Genomic DNA, 26130 nt, shown 5'->3' on the forward strand with positions numbered 1-26130 from the left:
ATAAAATACCTAAAAATGACATTAATTATTCTTGCTATGCTATATTTTCAAACATCCAAATTCGATTTCCTCGAAATGTTATCTGACTGACATTTCGCCTTTCTTCCTTGTACTCTTCATATCATTCTAAAAAGATGTAATTAAAATTATTAACTAGATAATTCAGGATCGATAGGAAAAAAATTTCGTTCCTAATTGATTGTATTCACACATATATATATATATATATATATATATATATATATATATATATATATATATATATATATATATATATATATATATATATATATATATATATATACATTCTATTCATGTAGTCTGAATAGTCGCACTATGATCCAACATCCGCCAAGCTCTTTTATTAAGCGTATTTTCAAATCTACCGCCTATTTGAAAGTACCGTTTGTCAACGGAATTTGCCGAACGCCTCCGAGCTTTTCCCGGAATTTAGTGTCGCCTGACGTTACGTATTAAACATGATGGCCGCCGCCATATATAAACAATCGATAAAACCATCGATTTTGACGAAAAAAAGGCATTTTTATTTCAGGGAAAGCTTGAAATGTGATTAATTAATCATTTCTAACGAGAATCAGTTAATAAAATAAAAGAAAACTAGCTATTAATGTGGATAACCTCACCTTCATTAGGCCAATTTCACAATTAAAAAAAAAACTAGCTGGATTAAGGAATTTATGATAGCGGATTCGTGATCTAAGACCCAAAATAAGTAAGTCTGCAAAATTTCATCACTTTTGAATCATTATTTAAATTAATTCTATATAGTAAACATTGTTTTTCTTTTCAGAAGACGGATTATTTTCGTTTGGATGGATAATTATACAGGATATTTATTTGTCGAATATCAATTAGAAGTATCTAGAGATGTTGGACCAATTCAAGTCTGAAAATTGAGATTAAAGCTTCAAATTATTAACTAATTTGTAAAGAAATACACAATATTTGATCAACAATTATATAGGGTGTATATATATTTGAAGTAGTAATTAGACATTTTGAAATCTGAAATTCTCATTTCTCTAGAAATGGCAATTTCTTTCTTCTTTAAAAAATTTGGGAAAAATGCATAATCAAAATGTGAGAGTTATTATCAGTCAAAAGAAACACTACCTGAAAAAGAAACTGCATTCAATGTTTATTTTCAGTTTTGACAAATATTGAATTTACATAATCATTCGATAAGATCTATGAAAAGACCTACAGTGAAATTTTGTTTTAGGAATATTCAGTATAGCTATAATAAACTGAAAAGGGGCAGAATGAATAGATCTACCTTTCAAAAACCCATGGCTAATGTTGCCTTACAAGCAATCGTTATAATATCAATAACATCTTTGAGAAATCAGGTTATAAGAAGTCCCTCATTTCCGAGGTTCATCAATACTTTTTTCAGTTGAGCAGCAAATTATTCTTCTATTTCATAATTTATTGAGAAATACAATGTTCGATCAACAATTATATAGGGTGTATATATTTAGAATACAAGGAAGGACACCTTTTGAAATCTAAAAATTTGGTTAATAGTAGGTTATTTTCCATAATTTATAATATTGAAAGACCAATTGGACATTCCTGAAGAACTAAGGCGTTTTTAGAATCTGAAAATTGTATCGATGAATTTTGCATACTTTTCTGTTGCATATTTCTTGAAGGTATATGGACAAAAATGATTTTTGTGGGTTCTGGTGAATGATCAAAGGGATACAGGTAACAATTTCATTAATACCAGTCAAGATATAGTTATCATAGATAAGGGATGATATAGAAATTTCACTAGATAATTCTGATTCAGTGGAGGACAGCTGAATTAAAGCTTAATCGTGATGGTTCGTTACGTTATAGAGGAAGCTTGTAGCTCTGGGTTTTACTCAGAAGTAAATTGAACAGGGCAATATATATAGTAAATGAAATTTTGACAGATATTAGTTAAAAAATATCAATAATTGAGCATTGTATTTACATAAAATCAAAAAATAACTTGCTAACTGTTGTTGCATTATACGTAGATGACTTTTTTGTTTTAACAAATGTTAATTCTGAATGAATATATCTGATGGAAAATTTAAGTGATAATTTTATCATAAAGAATTTAGGGAAAGCTAAAATTGTTTAGGGATGAATATCACTAGAAATTATGAAAAAGGTAGTATAGTGATCGTTTATATATTCTTCAAATATGTATTGCAATAATTCAACATGTCTAATTGTAAACATATGAAAACTCCTTTGAAAACTTAATTGAAATTTGATTCAACAAAAGAGAGTTGTAATGATGAACCATATAAGAAATTAATAGGTTTATTAACGTCTTCAGCAGTATTAACTAATCCTGATAAAGCATACTGTTAATCTCTTGAGTCAATTTAATAATTATCTCATTATTGAACACTGAAAAAGTTCAAAATTCATTTCAAGATGCAAGTAAAAAAAGATCATTGTTCAAGTTTTACTTCAGTCAGAAGATGTGTTCAGTATTTGAAATGACTGCCTCGGTACTAAAATTGTATCAGCCAATACTATTGACCCATGTTAGTGGGTTCGATAATTACATTGACTTGATTTTTTTCAAATGTTAACTTTGGATCTGAATCAATTAATAATTTAATTTTTACCAAAATCAAAAGCAATGAATATATCAGTTGGATAGCATTTTCGAAGTGGCCATAGAGCAACTATTCCTATAACGATTGAAAACTTTAGTGAAATAGGTATCTACATGTTTATACAAGTTGAATCATTCATTCATGAAATGGAAAGTTTTGATGAATAGTTACTTTTTAAAGTATTTTATACCTACATTGAATTGCTGGAAAATTGATACCAATTTCAAAAGTAACTGCCATGTTGAAATTCTTCATATACTGAATGATCCTTTAAATTTTATTTCTGTCGTAACATTTTGACTAGTATTTCAACTGATTTTCTATATGTATATCCTAGTATAGCTTTAATAAACAAACTAAAAAGAGACAGAATGAATAGACTTGCCTTTCAAATACCCATGGCTTATGTTACCTAATAAGAAATTTTAATATCTTGGTGGAACCTTTTTGAGAAATCAGGTAAAAAGTTTGAGTCTCTAATTTCCAAGGTTTATTAATACATGTTTCAGTTGAGCGGCAAATAATATAATAGATAATATATAGTTGAAATTATTCGTATGGAAGATTTCACAACGATTTGACTTATTCATTATGAATTCAACAGCACTGCACACAAATTCTTCAAAAACGGATTGATCATTTATATTTTCGCACTCTTCTGTCGTAAAAGTGTATATTTTAGATATTCCAAAAACACATGGAAATTTTTGAATGTCATCTGACTAACTTGGCTCTTTTTCCAGTAATAAAGCCAATTGTGAATTATCTATGAGGAGTTTTTCTATCTGTTTAATACATGATCAGATGAAGCTTCTGTTCTGTTTTGTAGTTCCATCTTCTGTCGCAATAGATTCAAATTCTCACGAAAGAGAATGTAGCTTTATAGTTTGTGGAAAATAAACGAAAAATTCCTGAAATGAAGTAACATTCATATCCAATTGAATGATACAAACACTTAAAACAAACCTGAATTGAGGAAAATGCATTCGATGATATAAATGTTCATTTCCAAATTTTGACAAATATCTATCGAATTTTCGATTCGCCGAAGACTTTGCATTTTATCTGTCGGCATTTATTTAAATATTGAATAACAATTTTGGAAACTGCAAACTTTTTCAAGAACTTTCATATATCGAAATGGAATATTTATTATTAACATGACACTGACAGCCAAATTGTCCACAGATACCACAGAAATATGGGACTTGAAATGTCAAAATGATCCGAAACACCCCGTATACTCGAAAACCGCGGGGAGAATCGAAGGTTTGGGATTTTTCCCGGGATCTCCAGACGATTTTGAGGGGGGTCTTATTCTTGTCATTTTTGCTCTAGATGGTCCCGTTTGGGCTGTGATTTTACGTTTATAGTTTGACGTATATGTGCAAGCGGTTTTATATATACTTAGATTATATACATCTTTATTGTAAATGATAGTGAATAATACAAATGATAGCACTGTTACAGGAAATAAATATGTGATAGCTACATTCGAATAGCATAATACATGCCTCGCAGAAGATTCTAGCTAAGAGATGTATTTTATAGTAAGAATGGAACGTATGAAGAAGTAATCCATAATACTTTAAACATTTACTAATGCGTCAATACACAAAATTAAGTTGTAGCACATTGAACCCTTTGACCTGATCCACCCATCTCATCATCATCATCATAAGCATTCTTTTGTGACCTGCGGCGTGCTTCCTGTTCTGGATCGAAGGGTAACAACGTCACTTCTTCAGCTTGATCGGAGATCATTATTTCCGGTCTAGGAGGAAGGGCTTGCTCAAGAGAGGGGATTACCTCTGGAGGCAAGGAATCAGGGAAAGTTACCAAGAATTGAACTATGAGACGACCAGCTTCAAATGGATTTTTATATTGAGGCATACCCTCATTCATGATACATTTAACTTCACCATGTTTTATTACCTCCCCAGGTAGTGAAGTAATAACTAGCTGTCGGTCGTCCAAAGTCTTGATAACCTAAAAATAAAACAATAACATTGATAATCAATTGACAACCCATCCCAGTATATTCAAAATTGACCTTAGCTGGAGGTGAACAACTTACTTTTTGGAATCCACACAATGCTTCGACAAGTAGAATTTCCGGTCTTAATATCAAATCATTACCAGATCTTTTGAACACTGGGTGTTGCCTCTCGTCTAGGACAATGATAATATCTCCTGCTTCCAACTCAGGTTCTTGATCACCCTCACCATTGAAAATTATCTTCTGGCCATCAACCATACCTTTGTCAATGTTGACCTCTAGAATTTTTCTATCTCTTACGACTTTTTTGCCTTGGCACTGTTTGCATCGATCCTTGGGGTTGATCCTTTCACCCTGTCCACGACATTCTGAGCACACAGTTTGGATCTGTTGAATCATGCCTAAAGAAAAAAAAAACAAATTGATAAGACATTTTCATTTTAAATAATAAAAACATGAAGAACAATTAAATCAACTCTCACCTGGACGAAGTTGCTGTATTTGAACCTGCATTCCCTGACCTTGACAGGTTGGACATGGTTCAACAGAACCTCTCTTTCCACCTCTGCCCTCACATTTATCACAAATTACATTCTTCTGTAGAGCTAATTTTCTAACAGCACCTTTATAAAGTTCCTCAAGTGTGACACTTAGCTGATGTACAACATCTTTTCCTCTTCTTTCTCTCCTTCGGCCTCTAGCACCGCCACCACCGAAGAACATATCGAATAGATCCATAGGGCTAGAGAAACCTCCACCACCACCTCCTTCTTTGAGAGCTTGTTCACCACCTTGATCATAAATGCGTTTTTTCTCAGGATCTGACAGAACTTCGTATGCTTGTGATATTTGTTTGAAACGTTCTCCTTCATTTGGATTTTTGTCTGGGTGATATTTCAAGGCAAGTTTCCGATAGGCCTTTTTTAAGTCGTCTTGACTACAGCCGGGTTTTACTCCCAGAATATCATAAAATTTTGTCTCTTTTACCATTTTGAACACTGCCTGAAAATATAAAAAGAAATTCAGTCACGGGTCGAATTAAAATTAATCAAAACTCACCCTTTAATTTCAATCAATATAAATTTCCCTGTCAAAATCAGACACAACTTCGATCGTTCAGATAATGCACTTAAACGTTTAGCAAGGTACAAACCTCCTAACAAAAGTGATGCTCGATTGTACAAGAAATTCGAACGATTAAACAAATTCTAGAAATTTGATGAATACATACAATAGAATATCGTGCTGTGGAAATTTCTGGAAGGTTCCTCACCGCTAATCCCCACTTCTAACAGAAATTGTTAGAGTGAAATAAAATACAAGAACTATGAGAAAAACCAAGATAGAAAGAGATGGATCAAATGCTGCGTGCGTAATCCAAAAAGTATAGAAATTGGTGACAGATTGGGGGCAAAGGAAACAACAGGCAACTTCATGTTATACCCATAGAACTACAAGTTACTAATTATCAAAAAAAGAAAATACAGAAAATTTTGTACGCATTTCCTCAACATCAATTAATATAATGAGAAAAAACTCAGTAATGTACCGTACATGATTCTATTTTAATTCTGGTTAAGACATTCGATAATAATAAATGTATAATACATTATATAATTTGATGGATAAACAAAACATTTATTCCTGTTCACTGTGTATTGCGAAATAATAGCTAAGCCATTCATACTATTTATAGGGGAAACATTATACATAATTCCATATGCTGTACAGTGAGAATATTTTATATTAATATTTGGCTGTGTTAAATCAAAAAGCATTTCGGATTTTCATAAAAATTTGACAAAGGTAAAACATCTGTTGATTACTAATGGAGCTGGCAGAAGATAGGATAGCTGAAATAAAAGCACTTGGATTGTAATTGTATATTTTTTTTATGCAATAATAAAAAAGTTTAGAAACTGTACACATTATCTACTCTTATTTAGAAAAACAAAAATATCATAAAATTAGCACCACGGCTTTTATATGAGAAAATAGAGAGGTAACATCAAATATTATTTAAATCAGCTTCGCATATGAGTACCCACAAGATCTATAAATATATCATATACATCACGGACACAGTGGCCATCTATATTAAACATATATTTATTAAAACTTCCATCCATTCCAATAGCTACAACTGAATTGTCAGTGCCAAATGCACATACACAAGCACATTCTGGTGGAAGTTGGAACGTGGCAAAAGATTTTAAAGGACCTCCCATCTTACCAAGGAACCTACCTAATACCATAGATTTATTCAATTTTGTATCACTAATGGCAAATATATGTACTGTTCCCTTATCACTTGAACAGCAAAGATATTCAGAATCCGAACTGAATGCTAAAGAATAAATCAGGGCACTGTCACAACCTCTTCTCAATTCCAACAATTGCTCTGTGGTGGCAGTATCCCATATTCTTATTATGGTGCCTACTTCAGATGTTGTTGCCACCTTTGATCCATCTTGATTTAAAGCTATACAGGAAAGTTCATTGGTATGACATTTCATTGATATTGGAGTTGAAGATTGTGTTACTTCAGTACTTTTGATATAGACCATTTGCAAAGCTCCAACTTCACATCCAGGAAAAACCACAATATCTCTTTCGCTATTTAGCATTGGAGTCATTTCTAAGATTCCTTGGCTGTTATGCCTCAAATCCATACACATCAATATTTGCATTTTAGGAAAAGAATAAATATATATTTTTTTCACTAAGGATATAGCCAACTTATCCTTTTTCATGCGAACAGCTTTGATGGAATGGGAAAAATTCAGCCTTAAAATGAATTTATTTAGTATATGATCAAAAACCAAAAAAGTAGTATCAGGATATTTGGGACGACATCCACCAGATACCATGCCAATTAAGTTTGTCCTATAAACCATTTCGCATATAGAAATAGTTCCTATTGTTCGCACATCAATACTTGCTTGCTCACAAAGTGGGTCTACATTATATACGCGAACTCCGCCAGTTTCCATACAACTAGTAAAGCAGCCGTAATCTTGATTGAACCGCAAATTCGAAATTTTTCTATCTCTATCCATTGTTGTAGGGTTAATTGTTGATACTTAGATCTGAAATATATCTCATAAGAATGTTAGGAAATGAGAATAATTCTCAATCACTCACTTATATTATGGTTATCACAAAAATTCTCTATTGTAGGTGAATCAGTTCAGTCGATTGATTACAAAGAAATTTTAAAATACATACATATACACATGTCTTAGACGAAACAGTAATGGAGAGCGTGCGTGCTTGTTTATGTTGTGTTTGTGTATTTGGTGACGCATGACAAACACATGTTTTTCTTCTACTTCTTATTAGATTCATATCAAAAATGTTTTTTCATTCGTCACATTATCGATTATTCCTTATTGTCTTTCCGTTTGATATTTTTAAGAGCTCTGTCTATCAATTTCACATCACATTACCACACATAAAAAATAAATTGAATGAAATTTTAAAGAATATACCAGTAACCTCACAAATTTCGCACTTTCATTTCAGCCAATTTTCAAATTTATTATATCAGTTTGAATTTTGTCATTAAGTATAAAATGGATCAAGAATTGGCACAAAATTTATTGAATGAAGGTGGTGTTCTCCTTTTTTTGGACGTACCTACTGAAACTGAATTTGGAATAGATTTTAAGTCATGGAATACAGCTGAAAACTTTAAAGGTATAAAGATGATTCCCCCAGGCATGCATTATATATTTTATAGTGCTGTTAGTTCTACCGGAGATAAAGCTCCAAGATCTGGTTTCTTTCATAATTTTCGTGCTGGAGAAATGATAGTCAGAAAATGGGATGGAAAGGAAGAAAACATGAGTAGTTGTAATTTTTCAGAGTATGAAATAGCAAGTTTTAGACGGAATATGCCAGCTTTGGATCCATTTCTTGGCCCCTATCCATTAGATATTTATAAGAAATGGGTCACCCTCACTGAAAATATGACAGGTACCTACTGCTGTAAATAATCAATTAAGAGCTTTACTGACTCTAAAATATAAGTTCTTTATTTACAGATCAGTTGATTGATCGGCTTATTCCTTCATCTGGAATTGTGAAGTCAGTTCTTGAATTGCAGCACTGTACAAATGCTGAAAGGCTTAGGCAAGGATGTGTAACTATTGAAAATAGAAAGAGAAAAAGAATACCAAGTACTTTGGATGACATGGATCAAATGGAGTGTAGGCTATTGCCTCATATGGTAGCCACAAAAGGCTTTGAATGGAGATTCACACAATTACCTGAGCGGCATTACCCTGAAGGATCCACACCATCGGAAATCACACAACATTCTTTAGATGCCACTTATGTTTTTGACACTATGATGTCCAACTATAAAGAGTTAGTGGATTTTGAATTGGTTCATAATCATTGCTTTTTTAAATTTACCTCATTTATTCAATATTGAGGCACAATATTGTTCCTTCTTCAAGATTTTCCATAAGTACTCTAAAACCATAATGCTTATCCATATCTTTCTTTAAATTTTTCTATGTGTTATATCAATATAATTTTATTTATTCAATTTCAGGGCTAGTGAAATAATCGGTGAGATAGAATTCTGTTTTATCTGTTTCTTGATTGGGCATAGCTTAGAAGCCTTTGAACAGTGGAAAAAATTATTAAATTTGTTTTGTTCTTGTGGACGTGCCATAACAAAGTATAGAAAAATTTATAATTCCCTATTGACAGTTCTGGAATTACAAGTATGTGAAATACCCCAAGAGTTTCTTGCTGATATCGTTACAAATAACAATTTTTTTTATGCAAAAATGAGAGACTTGTTTAGGAATATTGTGTTTGCTGGTGTAGACAGCGAACTTCAATGTAAGGCAAATAGGTTTAAAGAGTTTTTGACCTCAAAATTTGGTTGGAAATTTCTACATTTGGATCTGGAGGATGAAGATGAAGCTCCAGTTGTAGTGGAGATGGAATGATGCTTTTTGGATTCATGTCGAATGGTTGCATTCCAGGTCAGAGAATTGGCTATGATTACTGCCCAGTGTAGAAATGAACAAATTGATCTCAAATTCAAGAATGCTTGAGCCTATATTTAGAATTTCAAGGAACAAAAAATTTTATTCACTAATTTTTGTATATAACTGGCATCTTATTTGAAAATTTCTATAAAATATCCTTTCTATAATTTATTGATTGTAATTCGTTATAAATAATATATTGTGGTTGATGTTTCACATGCTATTTTATTGTGATCATGATTGGATGATTGTGACCCAAATTGCAGCTCTCCACTGTTCAAAAATGAATAATTCAAAATGATATCCTATACTTCATATAAATGGACTGATTGAATTTGATTCACACAAATTATGTAGTAATGTGATAGCCGATTATATGAGTTGTGTAGAAGATACAAATTTGATACTTGGAATCAAACATCTTAATGAATGGTTTATATCAAACTTGATAAGCAAAATTATTTTTTGAGTAAAATTCACTTTTTGGTATACATTCAGTGAATAAATTGATTAATTTGAAATAAATCAGTACAAAACTAGGCAAAATTCAGCAAGAAGTGGTTTGCGAAAATACTTCAATCTGAACAACTTGAAGATAAGTATTTGCTTTGTTCAAGAAAGGTTAGGAGATTTGATCAGAATATGTAATGCAAAGGATGATAATTGAAATAATTTCCAATAATTTTCTAGGAAAAATGACCAAAGGGGAAGCTTATATATTTTAGCGCTTCAGTTGAAATTCCGCAGAACCAGAATGAAAGAAAATAAGGTGGTTAAGCAAAGACTATCTTTTTCTTATGTGCCAATATAGCTGCTATACGAGTATCAAAATTTGAATATAAAAAATTGGAATTATATCCTAGATATATTCATTTTATAAATCAGATATACTGACGGTATAAGCATTCCAAGTATGATGAATGGTGCAAGTATGTGTTCCAATGATTTGTTCATTTATAACCATTTTTCTATTATTGAAGTTCACAAAAAGTACAATATTTTTGAAGAAATTAATTTCATTTTTTTCACTATTTAATATTACAGATTCAAATGAAATATTATAATAAATTACTACCTACATAGTTGAGATACCAGTTTCTTTTAATTCAATAAATTTTTGATGAATATCTCTTAGAATACACTGCTCAACAATTGATAGGGATCACTTACTTGTTCTAAATTTATTTCTGAAATATTCGCTCCAAGATTATAAATTTAGTCAGATATCAGAGTATTTTCAGTTGATAATATGGTTCACTTGAGAAAAGAATGAAAAAATGGAAAGTTGGAGAGAAAAAAAGACTTTATTAGGAACACTCAAAATTCTGTGTTTGAATAACATAAAAATTTTATGATGAAACCACAAGAAGGCTGAAGTTTCGTTTAAGCTATTACCTAGTTGGACCCCACGAGCTCGTCTCAAGCATTCTACCCTACGAGGCATACTTTCGATCAAACGATTTATAAAATTTTGGGGCAAATTCGTCCAAATATCCCGTAAAGCGTTAGAAAGGTTCTCCAGGTTATTGATCGGTTGTTCTAAGGTTGACAATTGTCTAGACATCTCAGACCAGACATGTTCGATGCAATTCATGTCTGGAGAGCGAGCTGGCCAGTCCATCCTATCAATAGTATGAGTTTCTAGCGCTTCATTAACCAGACGACTACGGTGTGGACGGGCATTATCGTCAATTAAAATGAAATTCTCGCCCACGGCAGCCGCAAACGCAACAATTATGGGTTCAATAATCATATTATGATATCTCTGGCTGGTCATGGTGGTGTTCTGCAGAACAACCAACTCTGTGCGTTGGTTCAAACAAATGCCTCCCCATACACATATAGAACCTCCGCCAAAAGCTGTTGTGGGTACCATAAACTGTTCTGCATACCTTCGACCTCTTTCCCTCCAAGCAAGAATACGTCCATCGGAGTTGACCAAACGAAATCTAGACTCATCCGTAAATAAACATCGGCTCCAATCTTCAAGTGTCCAATTGCGGTGCTCCTCAATTGCCGTCGATGAACCCGGTGTTCCCTATTCAAATGGGGATGTTGTACCGTCCTACGTGCTCTCAAACCACGAACATGTAGTCGTCACTCGTCGTCTTACAGTCTGGTTCGAAATTAGAACTCCTGTTGCAACTCTCAGTGATCTATTGAGCCGCGACGACGGGTAAGTGGGATTTCTCCTAGCATTGAGGATCAAAAGACGATCTTGGGCAGCTGTTGTACTGCGCTGCCGACCTCCCCCATGAACATAAGCTACTGAGTCGTTTTGGATGAACCTATTCCAAGCCCGACTCACGACACTTTGCGAAACATTCAACCGCCGGGACACTTCTCGCTGGGACAAACCTTCCTGTATCCACCGTATGATTTGGTCCAGTTGCACAGGAGCCAAACGTCTTCTCAGCATGACTGATAAGCTGATATTGTTCTCATTTCTTCAATTATTGTCACCTTATGTGTTTGAACGAGAGAAAAAACAGATTTAATAACAAATACCACATTGCTTTTCACTCCACCTGTAACAGCCTACAGATAAAAATCGATTTTGTGAACAAGAGCCGATGAAGTGAGAAAGACTTTGATATAATCAACTCAAAACATCTTACTTTTTCCTTAGAGAACATATAATGTACAGATATTCACGAGATAACTTGAAAAAAATACAAATGAAGAGAAGTTCATAAGTGATCCCTAGCAATTGTTGATCAGTGTATTATGGATCATCCAGTCTTTCTTATTATCGATATATTTATATAAAGCTAATAGAGATCTTAGTCATATTAATGAGAACACCTATTACCTATTGCATTCTCAATATTTCTGTTTCTCCATGTATTTGTCTGAAAAATCTTTTTTTTCGGAAACTGTCCGGGAAGTGCTTACTTCCCGGACGCTTTTTCCCTGAGAAAGTAGCATTTTCTCGCTTACGTTCGTCCTGGAATTTTGTCTATTCGTCCAAAAAAACCCTATTTTCCGGACTTGTTACGTAAATTACTATTTTTTGTATAATGTATAAATCATAGAAAACGTATCATGTCATAGAGTTTTGTACTACTAGACTTGACTATGAAGAGGTTATAATACACCGAAGAGTCCTACAGTGTTCCACCCATTTTTCAGTTCCTGCGGATAGGGAGCGCCACATCTGATTTTCTGACAGTTTTGCGTAATCTGTAATGCATCATGGATCCTACTGCAATGATTTCTGGGAGTGTTAGTTTGATGGTTTCCATATTCCATATTTTAGTGTATGTTTTGCGCGCTGTTGATCATAACGTATGAGAGGTGTATAATTATTTATTAAGTGTTTTAGTGATTTAGACTGTTTACATTGTGATTTTATTAGAAAAATAGTGAAATATGCCGGAAAAATATGAGTTTACAATGACTACAACTTAAATTCTCATTGGATTGAGCAGGTGTTAGAGTTTGGTTAACTGGACAACTACTTCAGTATCAAAACAATTACTTACCAAACTTTTAATTTCGAAGATATTGTGATGATAATTTCCAATTATCGCCTGTTCCTCAAAAATAACGAAACGACATGCAGGTAATAGTTTTAAAAATAATAATGTTGAATATTATTTACAGCTGTCATAGAAACGTCTGGTCTAAATTTTATGACTGTTGTAAAGTATCCTTTTACTTTCACCTTTTATATTTGCTTTCATTTTGTGTTTCACCACAGCAATGATTATAATATTGCTTTTCATGATTTATTGATGAGGTTTGAGTGAGGTTTTGTTTGTTTTAGAATTTTTGGGAGCTAAAAGCGGGCTCAAAGGGACAGCCGGTGATATGCTGTCACGATGGCAGGGAAGCCTGATCTATCAGCATCAGCTGGTGTACAAAATGTTGTAGTATATGTATCGAATGATAATTTTGCTCAGGCTTATGCTGTGGGTCAACAGAATGTGCCACCGAACAACCATTCCTCCATCCCGAATGGAGCCTATCCAAACCCACCACATTCCATGGCCTCCCTGGTTGGACCAACAAAGTGCTGTACTCAAACGGGTAAACCAAACATATTGAAACCAGCTGATTATTCGACCAGTCAAGTTTTGAATGGATCAGTACACCAACAGCAGGGTTATTACACAGAAGTTTTATCACAAAATGGTTTCACACAACCCATTATCAACAATGTGAATTATCAAAGTAATGCTGTTATCAATCAAGTGAAAAACTATAATTCAGGAAATAGTGATGTGTTGTCAGGTGAACGACAATCAGGTCCGGGACGGCCTGAGTGTGAAAGAGAAGCACCTTATGTGGATTCTAGTTATATTACTGTAATGGGGGGCGAATGCCCCTCGCAGAGTGTTCGTTGTGATTCAGTACGGTCAGATGCTGCGGAATCTAGTTGTAGTAGTTTGAGTTCAACAGATGAAGGAATTGCTGTGCAAAATCCTTCTCCAGAGATGGTCCTTTATGATTCTAGTGTCAGTGTTAGACCTGGTGGTGTAGTGCTTGCAGTGGGACCATCATCTGTTCAGCAACAACAAACTGCTAATTCCTTAGTTGGTACTTCTGTTCATAGTCATCAGGTTTCTTTTGTATCGGTACCTTTTGGATGGAAAAGACTTTTGAACAATGGAAATATCATCTATATAAGGTAGGATTTCGTTTTTATTTGTTTCAGTTGTCTGAAGTTGAGTTGTAAAATGCTAAAATTAGAATTTTTGAGAATAAAAAAACGATGCATGATTGGTTTAAGAGAATGATAGCCTATTGTAGGAGATGGAAAGAATATTATAACTGTTTTATGATTATGGGTTGTTGAATGTAGGAATTTGAATTGATTGCTCAATGAACTTGATATTATGTCGATTGAATACTGCATCAACCTACATAAATCCAAGACGCCGTTGGTTTGTAGTTTAGGAGATTTCATCAAGAAAAAATAATTCAGAATTATTTTATTCCATTTCCTGTACATATTGAAAGTTTCACATCTTCAATTGTTGTTTATATTTATACATGGATTCATTAAAAAAATACAAAAAAGAACACTATTTTCTCTGGCTTGAATAAGTGTAATTCGATTTTGTTTTGGACAATAAGGAACAATTTCTTTTTCACATCTGTAATTGGCCTTTGGTCCTAAGTACACTTAAGCCCAGATCTGTAATTCATACTTCAGAATTTATTGCCTTCAAACCTTTCTCAAATTACAAGTCACACTTCAAGTGAGGTAAATGCGTTCCTATCTTCAGTCTACCTACAATACAAACCTTTTGTACAGCGGTCGTCTAATAATTACCGTTACCGATGAGGAAACTATACAATTGGGGAACTAAGAACCTATCTGACCTGCTTTTGCTTTGACGCCTCTGTACGTTTATTTGACGGATTTATGGCTTTCTTGTTGAATTGCTACTTCGTTCCAGTTTTTGTCGGGTTTTGGGGTCAGAACAGGAAAAAGGACTCCACAGACAGCTGATACGATTTCTTTGAATTCTAGAGTGTTTTTGGAAAATTGACTACGTGACGATGTGCTGGGTCGTTTTTTAAAGGAATTGTGTGATTTGTTCCGCTATAATATTGATAGGATCAGGGCGATGTTTGCATTAAAACTAGTGACTTCAGTTTTCAGTTATTTCTTCGAATTTCCTGCACTACAACGTTTCTTGAACGCATGCTAATATATGATTCACATTCCTATGAACGGAATTTCTTTTTTTTTCATGAATAATATTGGGTGCCGAACAGAACCCTGAGGCACTCTGCAGAATCTGATATTTTGCTTCGGTCGAATTGAAATTTTTGAAGTTGAATGAAAATTTCATATACTCCATTCCACCATTGACGCGACTCTATCACGGCTAAGCCTGAAACATTCGAATTTTGTTTTGACACAGTATCATACGAGATCGTTAGAGATATGTTCTCAAATTGTTTGAAAATATACATGGTGTACCAAAAAAGTGTAGATGACCAAATATATTTTTTTCTTGTTGAACACCCTGTTCTTTATTGAATTTTCTGATTGCATGGAATAAATGAACCAAGTTTGTTTCATATGCTTAAATTTTGCCGTTTTTGAGATATTTCCATTTTCCATAAATTGGAGGATCTTTGGAATGACTTCGATATGAATGAACTTTTGTTGAATAAAATTTCGAAAGTGAATACTAGATGGACGGAGGTATGTCTGACTTTTTGATAATTATTGAGAACTTCACTGGGTGATTACTCATTCAAACGTTAATATCGGGTTTATTCCAAATCGCATACCTTGTATTTAATTTTTTTATTAGGAAGCAAATTTTATTATCTTCGAAAAATTATCTACCAGATGAGAAAATAAAATCTAGGGTGACCCATTTGGAATAAAAGTCCTATTTTAACGTTTGAATAAGTCATAAATGAATAAATGAATCGTCTCATTTCGTGCATACAGTAGTTCTCAATCACCAAAAAGGCAGTACTCTGTTCTTTTAGTAATTCAATTCAAATTCCGTTTTTAGGTTTTTGCAAAGTCTATGAAAAATCGAAATATCTGAAAAATGGTGAGTTTCAAAAATATGAGACTTCGACCAAAGTACATACAATGAAAAACACGGTATTCCATGAGAAAAAACATATTTTTGGTCATTTAAACCCGATTTACACCTTTGTTGTACACTATGTGTAAAATTTCCAAACAATTTGAGAATGTAGACCTAACTCGGAGCCTAATGCATGTTACTATGTCGAAAAAATTTTAAAATTTCACCCTGTATGCATTTCATTCCTCCAGGTTATTATAGTTAGTTTTATTTTTTTAGCAATAAGAAATTAGCTATATGATGTCATGATGATTTTGGCCAGAATAATTACTTTACAGAATTATTTAGATGAATTTGCCGATAAATCTTATCGAACATCCACTGTATATCCGTGATATTGCTCTGGCCGCCTTTTTTCTTCCAATACAATTTAAAATTTCCAGTAGTAGGTACCTACTTGACGTAGGAAAGACGATGCGTGGATTATTCGTATCAAATCAGAATTTAATACGACAGAAAACTTTGGATATATAATACATATTTGGTATCATTAATCATTTGTTTAACTTAGTAGTACCCATATGTAGTTTGTGAAACCTTTCACAGTTGATAAAAAGTTTTTGGTATCATGGAAATAATCAACTGAGCTCGAGATAGGATCCAATTTTTCCAAGACAACCCGTTAGCCTGTCGAATTATCCGTTTTTTCCATCACGGAAGGAAGTTTTTACACCTTCGTAGTATAATACGGGACGTCGAACCGCGCCTTGTGGTACGCCCACCCTCTGACCGCCGTGCGTGACCGTTAAAACGCGTTTTGCGGACAGGTCACGAATACTACCTACCACCCCCGTTTTACAACCCCGCCGATGCATGCTTCCCGACGAAAAATACACGCGGACGACGGCGTCGCCATAGTTCTTATCGCCCAGAGACGCCTAATAAAATAACTTACGGCGTCATCCGCTCTATACCTGTTATCGGGGCAGGAAAAAAAAAGGGAGGCAGAGCGCGGCGTCGGGTTCCGTTCCTCGGCGTCGTGACGCGGTGATTCACCGGCGTCGCTCGGACATGCGATATTTGTAAAAGTGGAAATTAACGTCTCGTAAAGGGGGGGGTCGCGAGAGGTGAGCGTTTGGGCCGAGTGAGCCGTGACTACGGGTGGCGTTCATTTACATACACGGATCGAGGCGATAAGGGTCGCCGCGGACGGCGGGAATTGATGGCGTATGGCGTGTTACCCGATAGGGATAATTAATAACGTACCGTCTGAGAGGAAATGGGGTGGTTGTTTGACGGGGGTGTAAGCTGGGGGTTGAAACGTTCCGGGTTTCCGTTTTGAATACGCGAGGATTGTTTGGGTTTTTTTTTTAATGCGATTTGTGTAGTTTTTAATGGGAGGTGTATTTGTAAGGTGTGAACGGGCCATAATGTGAAACGGGAAGATTATTACTATTTTCTTCGATGAAGTTATCGCGCAGTTGCGTCTCGATTTTTTTTGACCCTTTAGATATTTTTTAGTTTCATTAATGCTTTCGAATGAAAATAGGACAGGCCCTAAACTTATATTAATATTTTCTATGCAACATTCACACTTAGTTTAATTTTTTATTTTGTTCCGAAATCTGATTAAGAATTTCAAAAATTCATAACTCAAAAACTATGAGGGTACCTACTCGAACGATAAAAGGTATATTTATTGCAATACTAAAAATTTATGATATATTCTTGATTTCATGAATATTTTTTGAGTTTCTTAGAATAAAATATTCTAAAACAAGTTGCAGAATGGACTCCTGTTCCAACACGAAGCGAAATTCGAAAACGAGCGACAAAGGAGCGAGTTTCCGAACGCATGAGTGTTGAAATCGCCTTCTGCAACGAGTATTAGACGATATTTCCTCTATTTCAGTCAAGTTTTGTGAAATATTGTCGAAATTCAATGAAAAATTCAGATTATACATCCTATTGAATTTTGTATTGTATCTTGGCAGTTGGTGTAACTGTTACGAAAATTGACAGATTACGGAATTCGAATTTGAATCGTATGTTTCGAATTTTGAAATTATTTATAATTACGCATTGAATTCGTGAATTATGCCGGACGAAATCGATTTAACACCACCAGAAGCAAGAGAAATTGCGAAGTATGTTACAAATCATTTCACTAGATCCAAATTAAATTATTTTGACAATTGTCGTGTGTTAAAATTTGATAAGATCGGAAGTCAGTGTGAACAACCACAAAACCAAAAATATCACTGAAAACAATGCTTTAACGACTTCATTACAGCACTGTTTTTAGTACTGTAATTAACTCATTACGATACTGAAATAAACCTATTTTTTTTAATGATCTGGTTAAACCTTGAACACTTTGTTATGTGTTTTCTCTTAAAAGTTCGATCATTTTGGGCGGAATTATTACAAACTCTGTTACATCCATCACGAACAAAAAGGTCATAACGATTTCATTTGAATCTATAATGTTTTTAGGAGTGTTCCAGGTGTCCTTGAACTGTTATGTTTGCGATTGTCATCGAATTATCGACGAAAACTTGTTTATTATTCAATCATAATGGACAATATCCCAATTTTCCTTGAATTTTTGATAACACTGGCGATTTTTTGTTCCGTCTGAAACACATAAATTTCGAATTGAATAATTATATTTCCAAATTACGATAATTAAAATAATAATATAAAATTAAGTTGGGTCCGTTAATGGACTGAATTCCGGAATAACAACAAGAAGTTTCCACATAATATGTGACCGAGTATGTGACCATATGTTGAAACGTGGAACAGTTGCTAATTCGGATAACAATGATTGTGGTTCCCACTGTTTTGGCATGTTCGAATCTAGGAAGACCCCCTACTTCAGTTATAGTTGAATTAATTTCCCTGATGGTCAAGTTGAAGGTTGGATACTTTATGTTTCAATTGTTCATGTTTTTCATTTTTATTTCTATAAGATGTAAAACTGACATGATTTGAATATGTTCTATGAATATCTTTGTTCACCAATTTTGATGTTTGTTAAATATATGTTATTCATTAATTGAAGAGAGAAAGACATTTAATTATTGCTTGGATCTCAGAATACCTTACATTGTAGAAGAAATCTGTAAAATCCCCACAAAGATCGTCTAAGTGGAAACCCAAATGAGTAAATAGACAATTTGTATAGAGAAGGACCAAATCACCGTCGACTGAAGAAATCCTGGCCTGAAGATCTTCGGCAATAAAACTTATGTTTATAAAATTAGAACTAATAAGTAGAGATGTCGATGGTCATCTCACTTCCAATGTTTTAGTGTACACCACATTTACTCAATACTCATTATTATGTAGATTGTAAATTAGCAAAAATAAACAAATAAAAAAAAATCATTACTTGAGACAAGACTAAAGAAATTTCCAGAAAAATTTTATTTTTCTTTAGATGGTGTCGTTTACATTCGACAAACCTTGGCTTTCGTGGATACTTTATGTTTCAATTGTTCATGTTTTTCATTTTTATTTCTATAACATGTAAAACTGACATGATTTGAATATGTTCTATGAATATCTTTGTTCACCAATTTTGATGTTTGTTAAATATATGTTATTCATTAATTGAAGTGAGAATCATTACTTGGGACTTCATTATCGAACGAAATTTCCAGAAAAATCTTGATTTTCTTTGGATGGTGATAAGTGTCAATTACACTCGACAAACCTTGGTTTTCGTCAACACTACAGGCTACAGCAGCAATAGGTATCCAGCTGTTCTTTAGCGACGCACGCAGTTTCTATTCTTTACATCACTAACTTATTCCAACAGCTCAAATTTTTCCATCAGTTTCACTAATGCCGACCAAGAAGGTGCTCCACGACTATCCAAAAAGATGAAAGCTTCAAAAGTGACAGCTACCCAGATAGATTAAATTTCTTATTGGAAAACCCTGTAGAAGCCAATAAATTTGTCGTTCAAACGGTAATTTACACAAAGCAAGTTTATTGGCCACTAGTACCTACCTACTCTTCGTTAATGCACTAGCCAAAAGTAAACGATGCTTTTCTGAAGTGTTGTTGTGTAAGCTACAAGATTTGCTACTAACCTGCCAGCACTTTCTTGTGGTTTACAGAAAGGAGAGTTTAGAGTGACCGGTAGTACTTTACTTTTGTCAAAGACGCTTTATTGAACAATTGTTGTGTAAACCGCAATAAAGTACATTCAATACTTGCCGACAATAACATTATTGCTGTTTACAGAGCCGATAATTTAGTGACTTTACACTCGTAAAAGATCCTTTATTGAAGGGGCTGTTTTGCTTTATTATCTGTGCCCCTCATTTGAACAGCCGGCTCGTCGGAGAGGGCTTAGGGTATAGTAAACCTAAAATTCCGAGAAGTCATTTGCATGTCTGTACCTAGCGATCTTCGCACTCCCATCTCCAAACGTCAACAAGGCCGGAACATCTGGTCGGTAGTTTTCCCTTGCTCACTTCCTCTACGCTACAGGTCTTAACGATCGTCGGACCGTCCAAGTCAGTGGAATGTCCCTGAATAGGCAATCTAATTACGCCAAACAAGAGCAAAGTATGGACGACTCATTTCACCAGCATCCGAACAAGATTTACGGTCGTACGATCGCATCGTACACGTGAGTGTCCCTAACGAGACCGTCGACGTAAAAAAAAGGGCCACGACTAACGGTAGGAATTTCATTGGACCTGTGGTAGCGCAGGCCGAAGTGTTGCCTACAAAGTGCTTCTTGTACGTTATGAATAAAAGATAGGGTAATATGACCAGAGTGGATTGCTCTGCTAGCTGCTCTATGGAGCTGAACGCGATTATTACTATAATGCCTCGTGATGAAATTAGTTAATCATCTTTGGTTACGCAGTAGTGATTTCGAATAGCTGACTTTTCCGTCCACCTCTTCGACGAGAGAAAAAACTTTTCGGAATTGGCGCTTGAAGTGACAATTTATGAAAAAGTTCTTTTCTACAAGCGTGCGCTTTTCATTCTTTCCACACGCATTTTGAGTCACTTTCCCACACAGTGCGGGAAATACCCCTGCTATTCCTTTTCCGCACGCATATGCGTGTGGGAAAACAATAGCACGCAATTATTAAAGAATAACATTCTGTCATGTCTCTATGCACCGAACGTCCAGTTAACGTCAAGGATGAGAACTATGTTAACAACATGCAGAATTACAAGTGTCATAAAAAACTCCGCTCCATGTTGTTCGGTCAACGCCAGTTTCGTGCGGGAAAGTACCAATTTTCGGAAAATAACTATTTTCCAACAGTTGATAGAATACAACTTTACGCACTTACAAAATTTTGTGAAGTTCCACTTTCTGAAAACAGTGCGAAAACGTATAATGACGTTAAGATGTCTGGTGTGCTCACTTACTCTTGTAAAACCTTAAGATTGAAGTGGCGATTTGAAGAGACCAGCCTTCTTGGATTCGAATGGTATTGGCCCCTTTTCACTTGATTTCCGCATCGTTTCCTATGGCGCTCACATCGTCTTTCTGTCAATGTCATGTTTTAAGGTTGAATCAACAATAATAACAAGATCAACGACTTTTGACAGAACAAATGGAAATTTCAAAATGATGCCGTTGATTGATCAATCCTTTGTATAGCGCCATTTTAAGGAAGAAAAGGGAGCCAAGCCGGACGGAGTCTCCAGAATTATCTCAAACAAAATCAGTTAATACACTAGCATTTAAGACATCGTGTCACAAATAATGTGACGAAATATTGTATGCATTGTATTCCCTATTAATCATTGAAAGGGGGATAAAATCATTATGTATTTCACAAAGACGAAAAACAACACTACCTCCGCTTTCGAATTATTTGGGAGCCGATGTTTACCCATTCAACATATGGAAAATTCCTAAGATTTAGCATTCGAAACCAGTTGGTGTTAGATGTTAAATGTTTTCAGCAGAACGCATGTTTGTAATCCCATTTAGATTTCGAATCAATACTGAAACTTTGCAAGCTCTACCGTCCTTTGTATCTTGTGTTGTGATAGGTAATCATTCAGTCTCATGTGGAAGTTGGATTTTGTATGTTTACGATAACTCGACGATATACTATGTGTAATTCGATATTTTTGACTTATGCTTATGTATTTGTTCTGTTCTGCTGTTTTATTTTATTCAAAACCCTTGGAAACACTTTGTGAAATATTAGATATTGAAACATTTCAATATTCTTCATTCGTTTTTGAATTTTGGATTAACAGAAGAATATCAATGCCTTCTGCTCTTGTGATATAACTACTTCCGAGTAGTCTTTGATATGCGTCCATCATAATTTATTTTCATTGGCAATTTTTTCAGTTTAATCGTCAACACTCTCAAGTTTTTTCATCAAACGCTTTTTATTTTTCTGATTGACAAGAATTGAGGATTTAAAAAGACAAACAACATTTATAATTCGTCAAATAGCATACGTATATTTTGTGCATAATTCCGGTCTTCGTCGATCGTGCCGAAATGGCCGTGCTACAGCGGGACGCGGTATACACGCCGGCCCGAAAGTCGGCCGTATATTTCAACGCTTTCGTTTCGATTAAGCGGCAGTAAATCTGATCCTCCTTATACGCTGACTTAACAGTCCTTATGCGTTCCTTTTGTGCGGCATAATTACGTTATAGCGGCTGTTAAATTTTATTATTTCTTCTATTCGCGCATACGAATTAACTCCCCATATGTCGTAACTATACGGTTCGTTTATCGTCGTCGTCGTTGTAAAAATACGATCGTTGTTTCACGAAACGCGAAACGAGTTTCAGGAGGAGGCCATGAAGCGTTTTATGCGGAGTTTTCGACTTTTGCTCTGAATGGAATTTATTGTTATTGTAGTGGTCGGTTTGATTCATCACGTAAGAGAATATTCTCTTTTAAGGAGAAACATTTTAGTTGATTTAATTTTTTTGTAGTAGATATTTTCGTTCAATTGCAGCCCAATTTTCGTATCATTTTGAAATGGAAGAAATTTCTTTTTTTGAAATTTCGATAATTCGGGATCTTAACTGAAATTTTGGGTGTTTACAAAGTTAGTCAAGTGAGTTAGATGTCTTAAAATGATATGTGCTGTACATACCTATAGGAAAAAAATGAAGGTTTTCTGATTTGATAACATTTACCTACAGAGAGGATCAAGGAAATACCAAGATTCAAGAAAATACAAGAAGATCGGAATTTTTATGGGTTCATTGCTCGAAGATTCAGCAATAATTCTGAAAAAAATGAAAATTCCTTTGAATATCGATTTCATTCCAATTAGACAATTTAAAATGCTGAATGTTCTTCAGAAGGGTAGAAGAAAAAATTTGGTGAACGGTCTCGACGAAAATGTTTTGTTTTTTTTCTATGGTATGCTGCTTCACTTCTTGTTATTTTTGACGTATGACTAAATTCATTCTATGCGTCGTCGCAGAAATATTCACCAAACACTCTGTGTTATCGATGCTAAGGTAAATGCTACAATTGAAAGAAAAAACTGATGTTTAAATGTTTTGTGAATTAGAAGCATTTATGATGAAAATAAAGAATAAGTCCAGTGTTGTCCCGAGAACAGCTTGAAAAATTCTTGCGAGAAGCTCATCATGACACTTTTTGTTTTAATATTTTGTGTCCTTACAGGGTTTATAGTTGCGAAAAAATTAGAGGGTGATTCCTTGCCAAAAAATAGAGCGAGTTTTTTATATAATTTTTTTTTGAGTCTCCCCTGCTTTGTTACAGTTACACCATTGTACAAATATAAAATGAATGTAACAAAAAAAAAACAATTAAAAACTTTTCAAAAATTAAAAACTAAATTTCGGGCGCCATATTTAGGGTCTGTAACTAAGCAGGCGGAGCGGAGGCTCAAAAAAAAATTACGCTTTCTGAGAAAACAAAAATTATCACCAGATAATACGCCTGACTTGTGGAAGCTAGAATTTCGACCTTAAATTTATCAAATAGACGGAAGTCAAAACGATATTCCTAACAAAAAAAAACAATTATCAACTTTTCTCAAATTAAAAACTACATTTCGGGCGTCGTCTTCAGAGTGCTGTAACTAAGCAGGTGGAGGCTCAAAAAATTTAAATGAAAGACCCACCCTATTTTTTGACAAGGAATCGCCCCCTTAATTTTTCCGCATCTTTCCATATACACCCTGTATAAGGTAAAAATTTCGTAGTGATTTCCTCTGTTGAATAGGTTGTTACATCCATAATTTGGGTGGTCGCTTGAATTATGGAAATCTTTGGCGCCTTTAGAACGAATGGAAGTATGTATGGAATATGCTCTTTTTCTATATCGAAAATCGTGATGTAAAGAGGAAATGTATAATTATTGATGAAGAAGATCTAGGTTCTGCTCGTTTGGTGAAATATGATATTCATATTTCCCTTGGGAACTATTAGTGTGTTCTGATATATCGGGTGTCCCAAGGTGAGTGGCCTATTAGACTATTATGGAAACTATTGATAGTAAAAATTTCAAATTTTGTGGATAGATATTTGGCCATATAAGGTACATTTTTAAAATAATTTCACATTTCCAGTGTTGCCGGATGTACGACAATTTGGCAACAACTTTGTTATTTTGAATAGGACATCCGGTATTTCTATTTTTTTTTATGATACTCCATAAAATATTAAATCTATTCACTCTTACTTTTCCATCCCTATCTTCAACGGTTTTTGAGTTATTAATTATTTTTCGAAATTTTAGATTAAATTGGCGTATTACGAAAATGACTCTAGTTCGCTCAATATTTGAGATTTAAGTCAGAAATTTTGCAAGTCGTTAGATATTGATCTGATATGTGTCACTGCTTTTGAATTATGGTTGTCAATAATACAGGACGGACCAAAAAAATTCATCATTTGCCAAGTTACAAAATTATGAAAAAGTCTATTTTTTCAAATTAGACACCTAGTATATTTTTCAATTTTTGGAATCAGTACAACACACTCTACAATTTTTCTTTTCACGTCCCTATACCTATCTCAACTGGATTCCGAGTTATATGCGTTTATTAGATTTCACATTGATTCAATAAGTGTTAATTTCTTTTGTATTGTTATTCTCTCTTTGTCGTTCATAGATCGATATATCAATGAATCAGTTCAATCCATAAATGTCAAAATGAACAATTATTGCCTAACAGGTGTTTTGTTCCGAGGTTTTTCTATAAATAATGGCTCAAGAAAGATATACACATATAACGCATATAACTCGGAATCCAGTTGAGATAGGTATAGGGCGTGAATAGAAAAGTTGTAGAGTGTGTTGTACTGATTCCAGGAATTGAAAAATATACTAGGTGTCTAATTTGAAAAAATAGACTTTTTCACAATTTTGTAACTTGGCAAATGATGAATTTTTTTGGTCCGTCCTGTATTATTGACAACCATAATTCAAAAGCAGTGATACAGATCAGATCAATATCTAACGACTTGCAAAATTTCTGACTTAAATCTCAAATATTGAGCGAACTAGAGTCATTTTCGTAATACGCCAATTTGATCTAAAATTTCGAAAAATAATTAATAACTCAAAAACCGTTGAAGATAGGGATGGAAAAGTAAGAGTGAATAGATTCAATATTTTATGGAGTATCATAAAAAAATAGAAATACCGGATGTCCTATTCAAAATAACAAAGTTGTTGCCAAATTGTCGTACATCCGGCAACACTGGAAATGTGAAATTATTTTAAAAATGTACCTTACATGGCCAAATATCTATCCACAAAATGTGAAATCTTTACCATCAATAGTTTCCATAATAATCTAATAGGCCACGCACCTTGGGACACCCGATATATGGTAATTAAGGCGATATTGCTCATTATTACTTCAATCAAAAAAAAACTCTTGATTCTCGTTTTAGTAGCCGCTGGCTGTGAGCTCTCATAACACCGGCATTCACCTGCATTTAAACAGCACCTAAGAAATATCCAGAATAAAATGCGT

General features: G+C 34.2%; 4 protein-coding genes across 6 annotated transcripts in view; 2 read left to right on the plus strand and 2 right to left on the minus strand.

Annotated features, from left to right (window-relative positions):
* Positions 1-4210: 4210 nt before the first annotated feature.
* On the minus strand, positions 4211-5943 carry LOC123679650 (dnaJ homolog subfamily A member 1). The gene is made up of 4 exons (XM_045617045.1): positions 5686-5943; positions 5109-5628; positions 4705-5027; positions 4211-4616 (listed from the first exon to the last, which is right to left on the minus strand). The coding sequence occupies exons 2-4, from the start codon at positions 5614-5616 to the stop codon at positions 4248-4250; spliced, it is 1200 nt and encodes a 399-aa protein (XP_045473001.1). The 5' UTR covers positions 5617-5628; positions 5686-5943; the 3' UTR covers positions 4211-4247.
* A 551-nt stretch (positions 5944-6494) lies between these two features.
* On the minus strand, positions 6495-7927 carry LOC123679668 (WD repeat domain phosphoinositide-interacting protein 4-like). 2 transcript variants are annotated; one of them, XM_045617069.1, is made up of 2 exons: positions 7771-7927; positions 6495-7715 (listed from the first exon to the last, which is right to left on the minus strand). In XM_045617069.1, the coding sequence occupies exon 2, from the start codon at positions 7683-7685 to the stop codon at positions 6651-6653; it is 1035 nt and encodes a 344-aa protein (XP_045473025.1). In that variant the 5' UTR covers positions 7686-7715; positions 7771-7927; the 3' UTR covers positions 6495-6650. The 2 variants fall into 2 exon arrangements, with proteins under 2 accessions (XP_045473025.1, XP_045473034.1); XM_045617078.1 differs by lacking the exon at positions 7771-7927 and having other exon boundaries at positions 6495-7512; positions 7569-7703.
* Positions 7928-8022: 95 nt separating this feature from the next.
* Positions 8023-9851, plus strand: LOC123679659 (protein AAR2 homolog). The gene is made up of 3 exons (XM_045617056.1): positions 8023-8604; positions 8673-8997; positions 9188-9851. The coding sequence occupies exons 1-3, from the start codon at positions 8202-8204 to the stop codon at positions 9591-9593; spliced, it is 1134 nt and encodes a 377-aa protein (XP_045473012.1). The 5' UTR covers positions 8023-8201; the 3' UTR covers positions 9594-9851.
* Positions 9852-12837: 2986 nt separating this feature from the next.
* The window catches only part of LOC123679681 (nuclear receptor coactivator 6), a 247336-nt gene continuing 234043 nt past the window's right edge, over positions 12838-26130 (plus strand). Inside the window, exons 1-2 of one of the 2 annotated variants that reach the window (XM_045617089.1) lie at positions 12838-13200; positions 13405-14268. In XM_045617089.1, the coding sequence (XP_045473045.1) occupies positions 13460-14268 (809 nt within the window). In that variant the 5' untranslated portion in view covers positions 12838-13200; positions 13405-13459. The remainder of the gene's footprint in view (positions 13201-13404; positions 14269-26130) is intronic. The other variant, XM_045617097.1, reaches the window with a different exon arrangement.

Source organism: Harmonia axyridis, chromosome 1 (genome assembly GCF_914767665.1).
Source record: "Harmonia axyridis chromosome 1, icHarAxyr1.1, whole genome shotgun sequence".
NCBI classification, from domain to species: domain Eukaryota; kingdom Metazoa; phylum Arthropoda; class Insecta; order Coleoptera; family Coccinellidae; genus Harmonia; species Harmonia axyridis.

Coding starts and splice junctions, on each gene's coding strand:
- LOC123679650 (XM_045617045.1), bottom strand. CDS start 5,616: ATGGTAAAAGAGACAAAATTTTATGATATTCTGGGAGTAAAACCCGGC. Junction 5,028..5,108: donor AATACAGCAACTTCGTCCAG/GTGAGAGTTGAT, acceptor TTTTTTCTTTAG/GCATGATTCAACAGATCCAA. Junction 4,617..4,704: donor CATTGTGTGGATTCCAAAAA/GTAAGTTGTTCA, acceptor TTTTATTTTTAG/GTTATCAAGACTTTGGACGA.
- LOC123679668 (XM_045617069.1), bottom strand. CDS start 7,685: ATGGATAGAGATAGAAAAATTTCGAATTTGCGGTTCAATCAAGATTAC.
- LOC123679659 (XM_045617056.1), top strand. CDS start 8,202: ATGGATCAAGAATTGGCACAAAATTTATTGAATGAAGGTGGTGTTCTC. Junction 8,605..8,672: donor CCTCACTGAAAATATGACAG/GTACCTACTGCT, acceptor CTTTATTTACAG/ATCAGTTGATTGATCGGCTT. Junction 8,998..9,187: donor ATGATGTCCAACTATAAAGA/GTTAGTGGATTT, acceptor ATTCAATTTCAG/GGCTAGTGAAATAATCGGTG.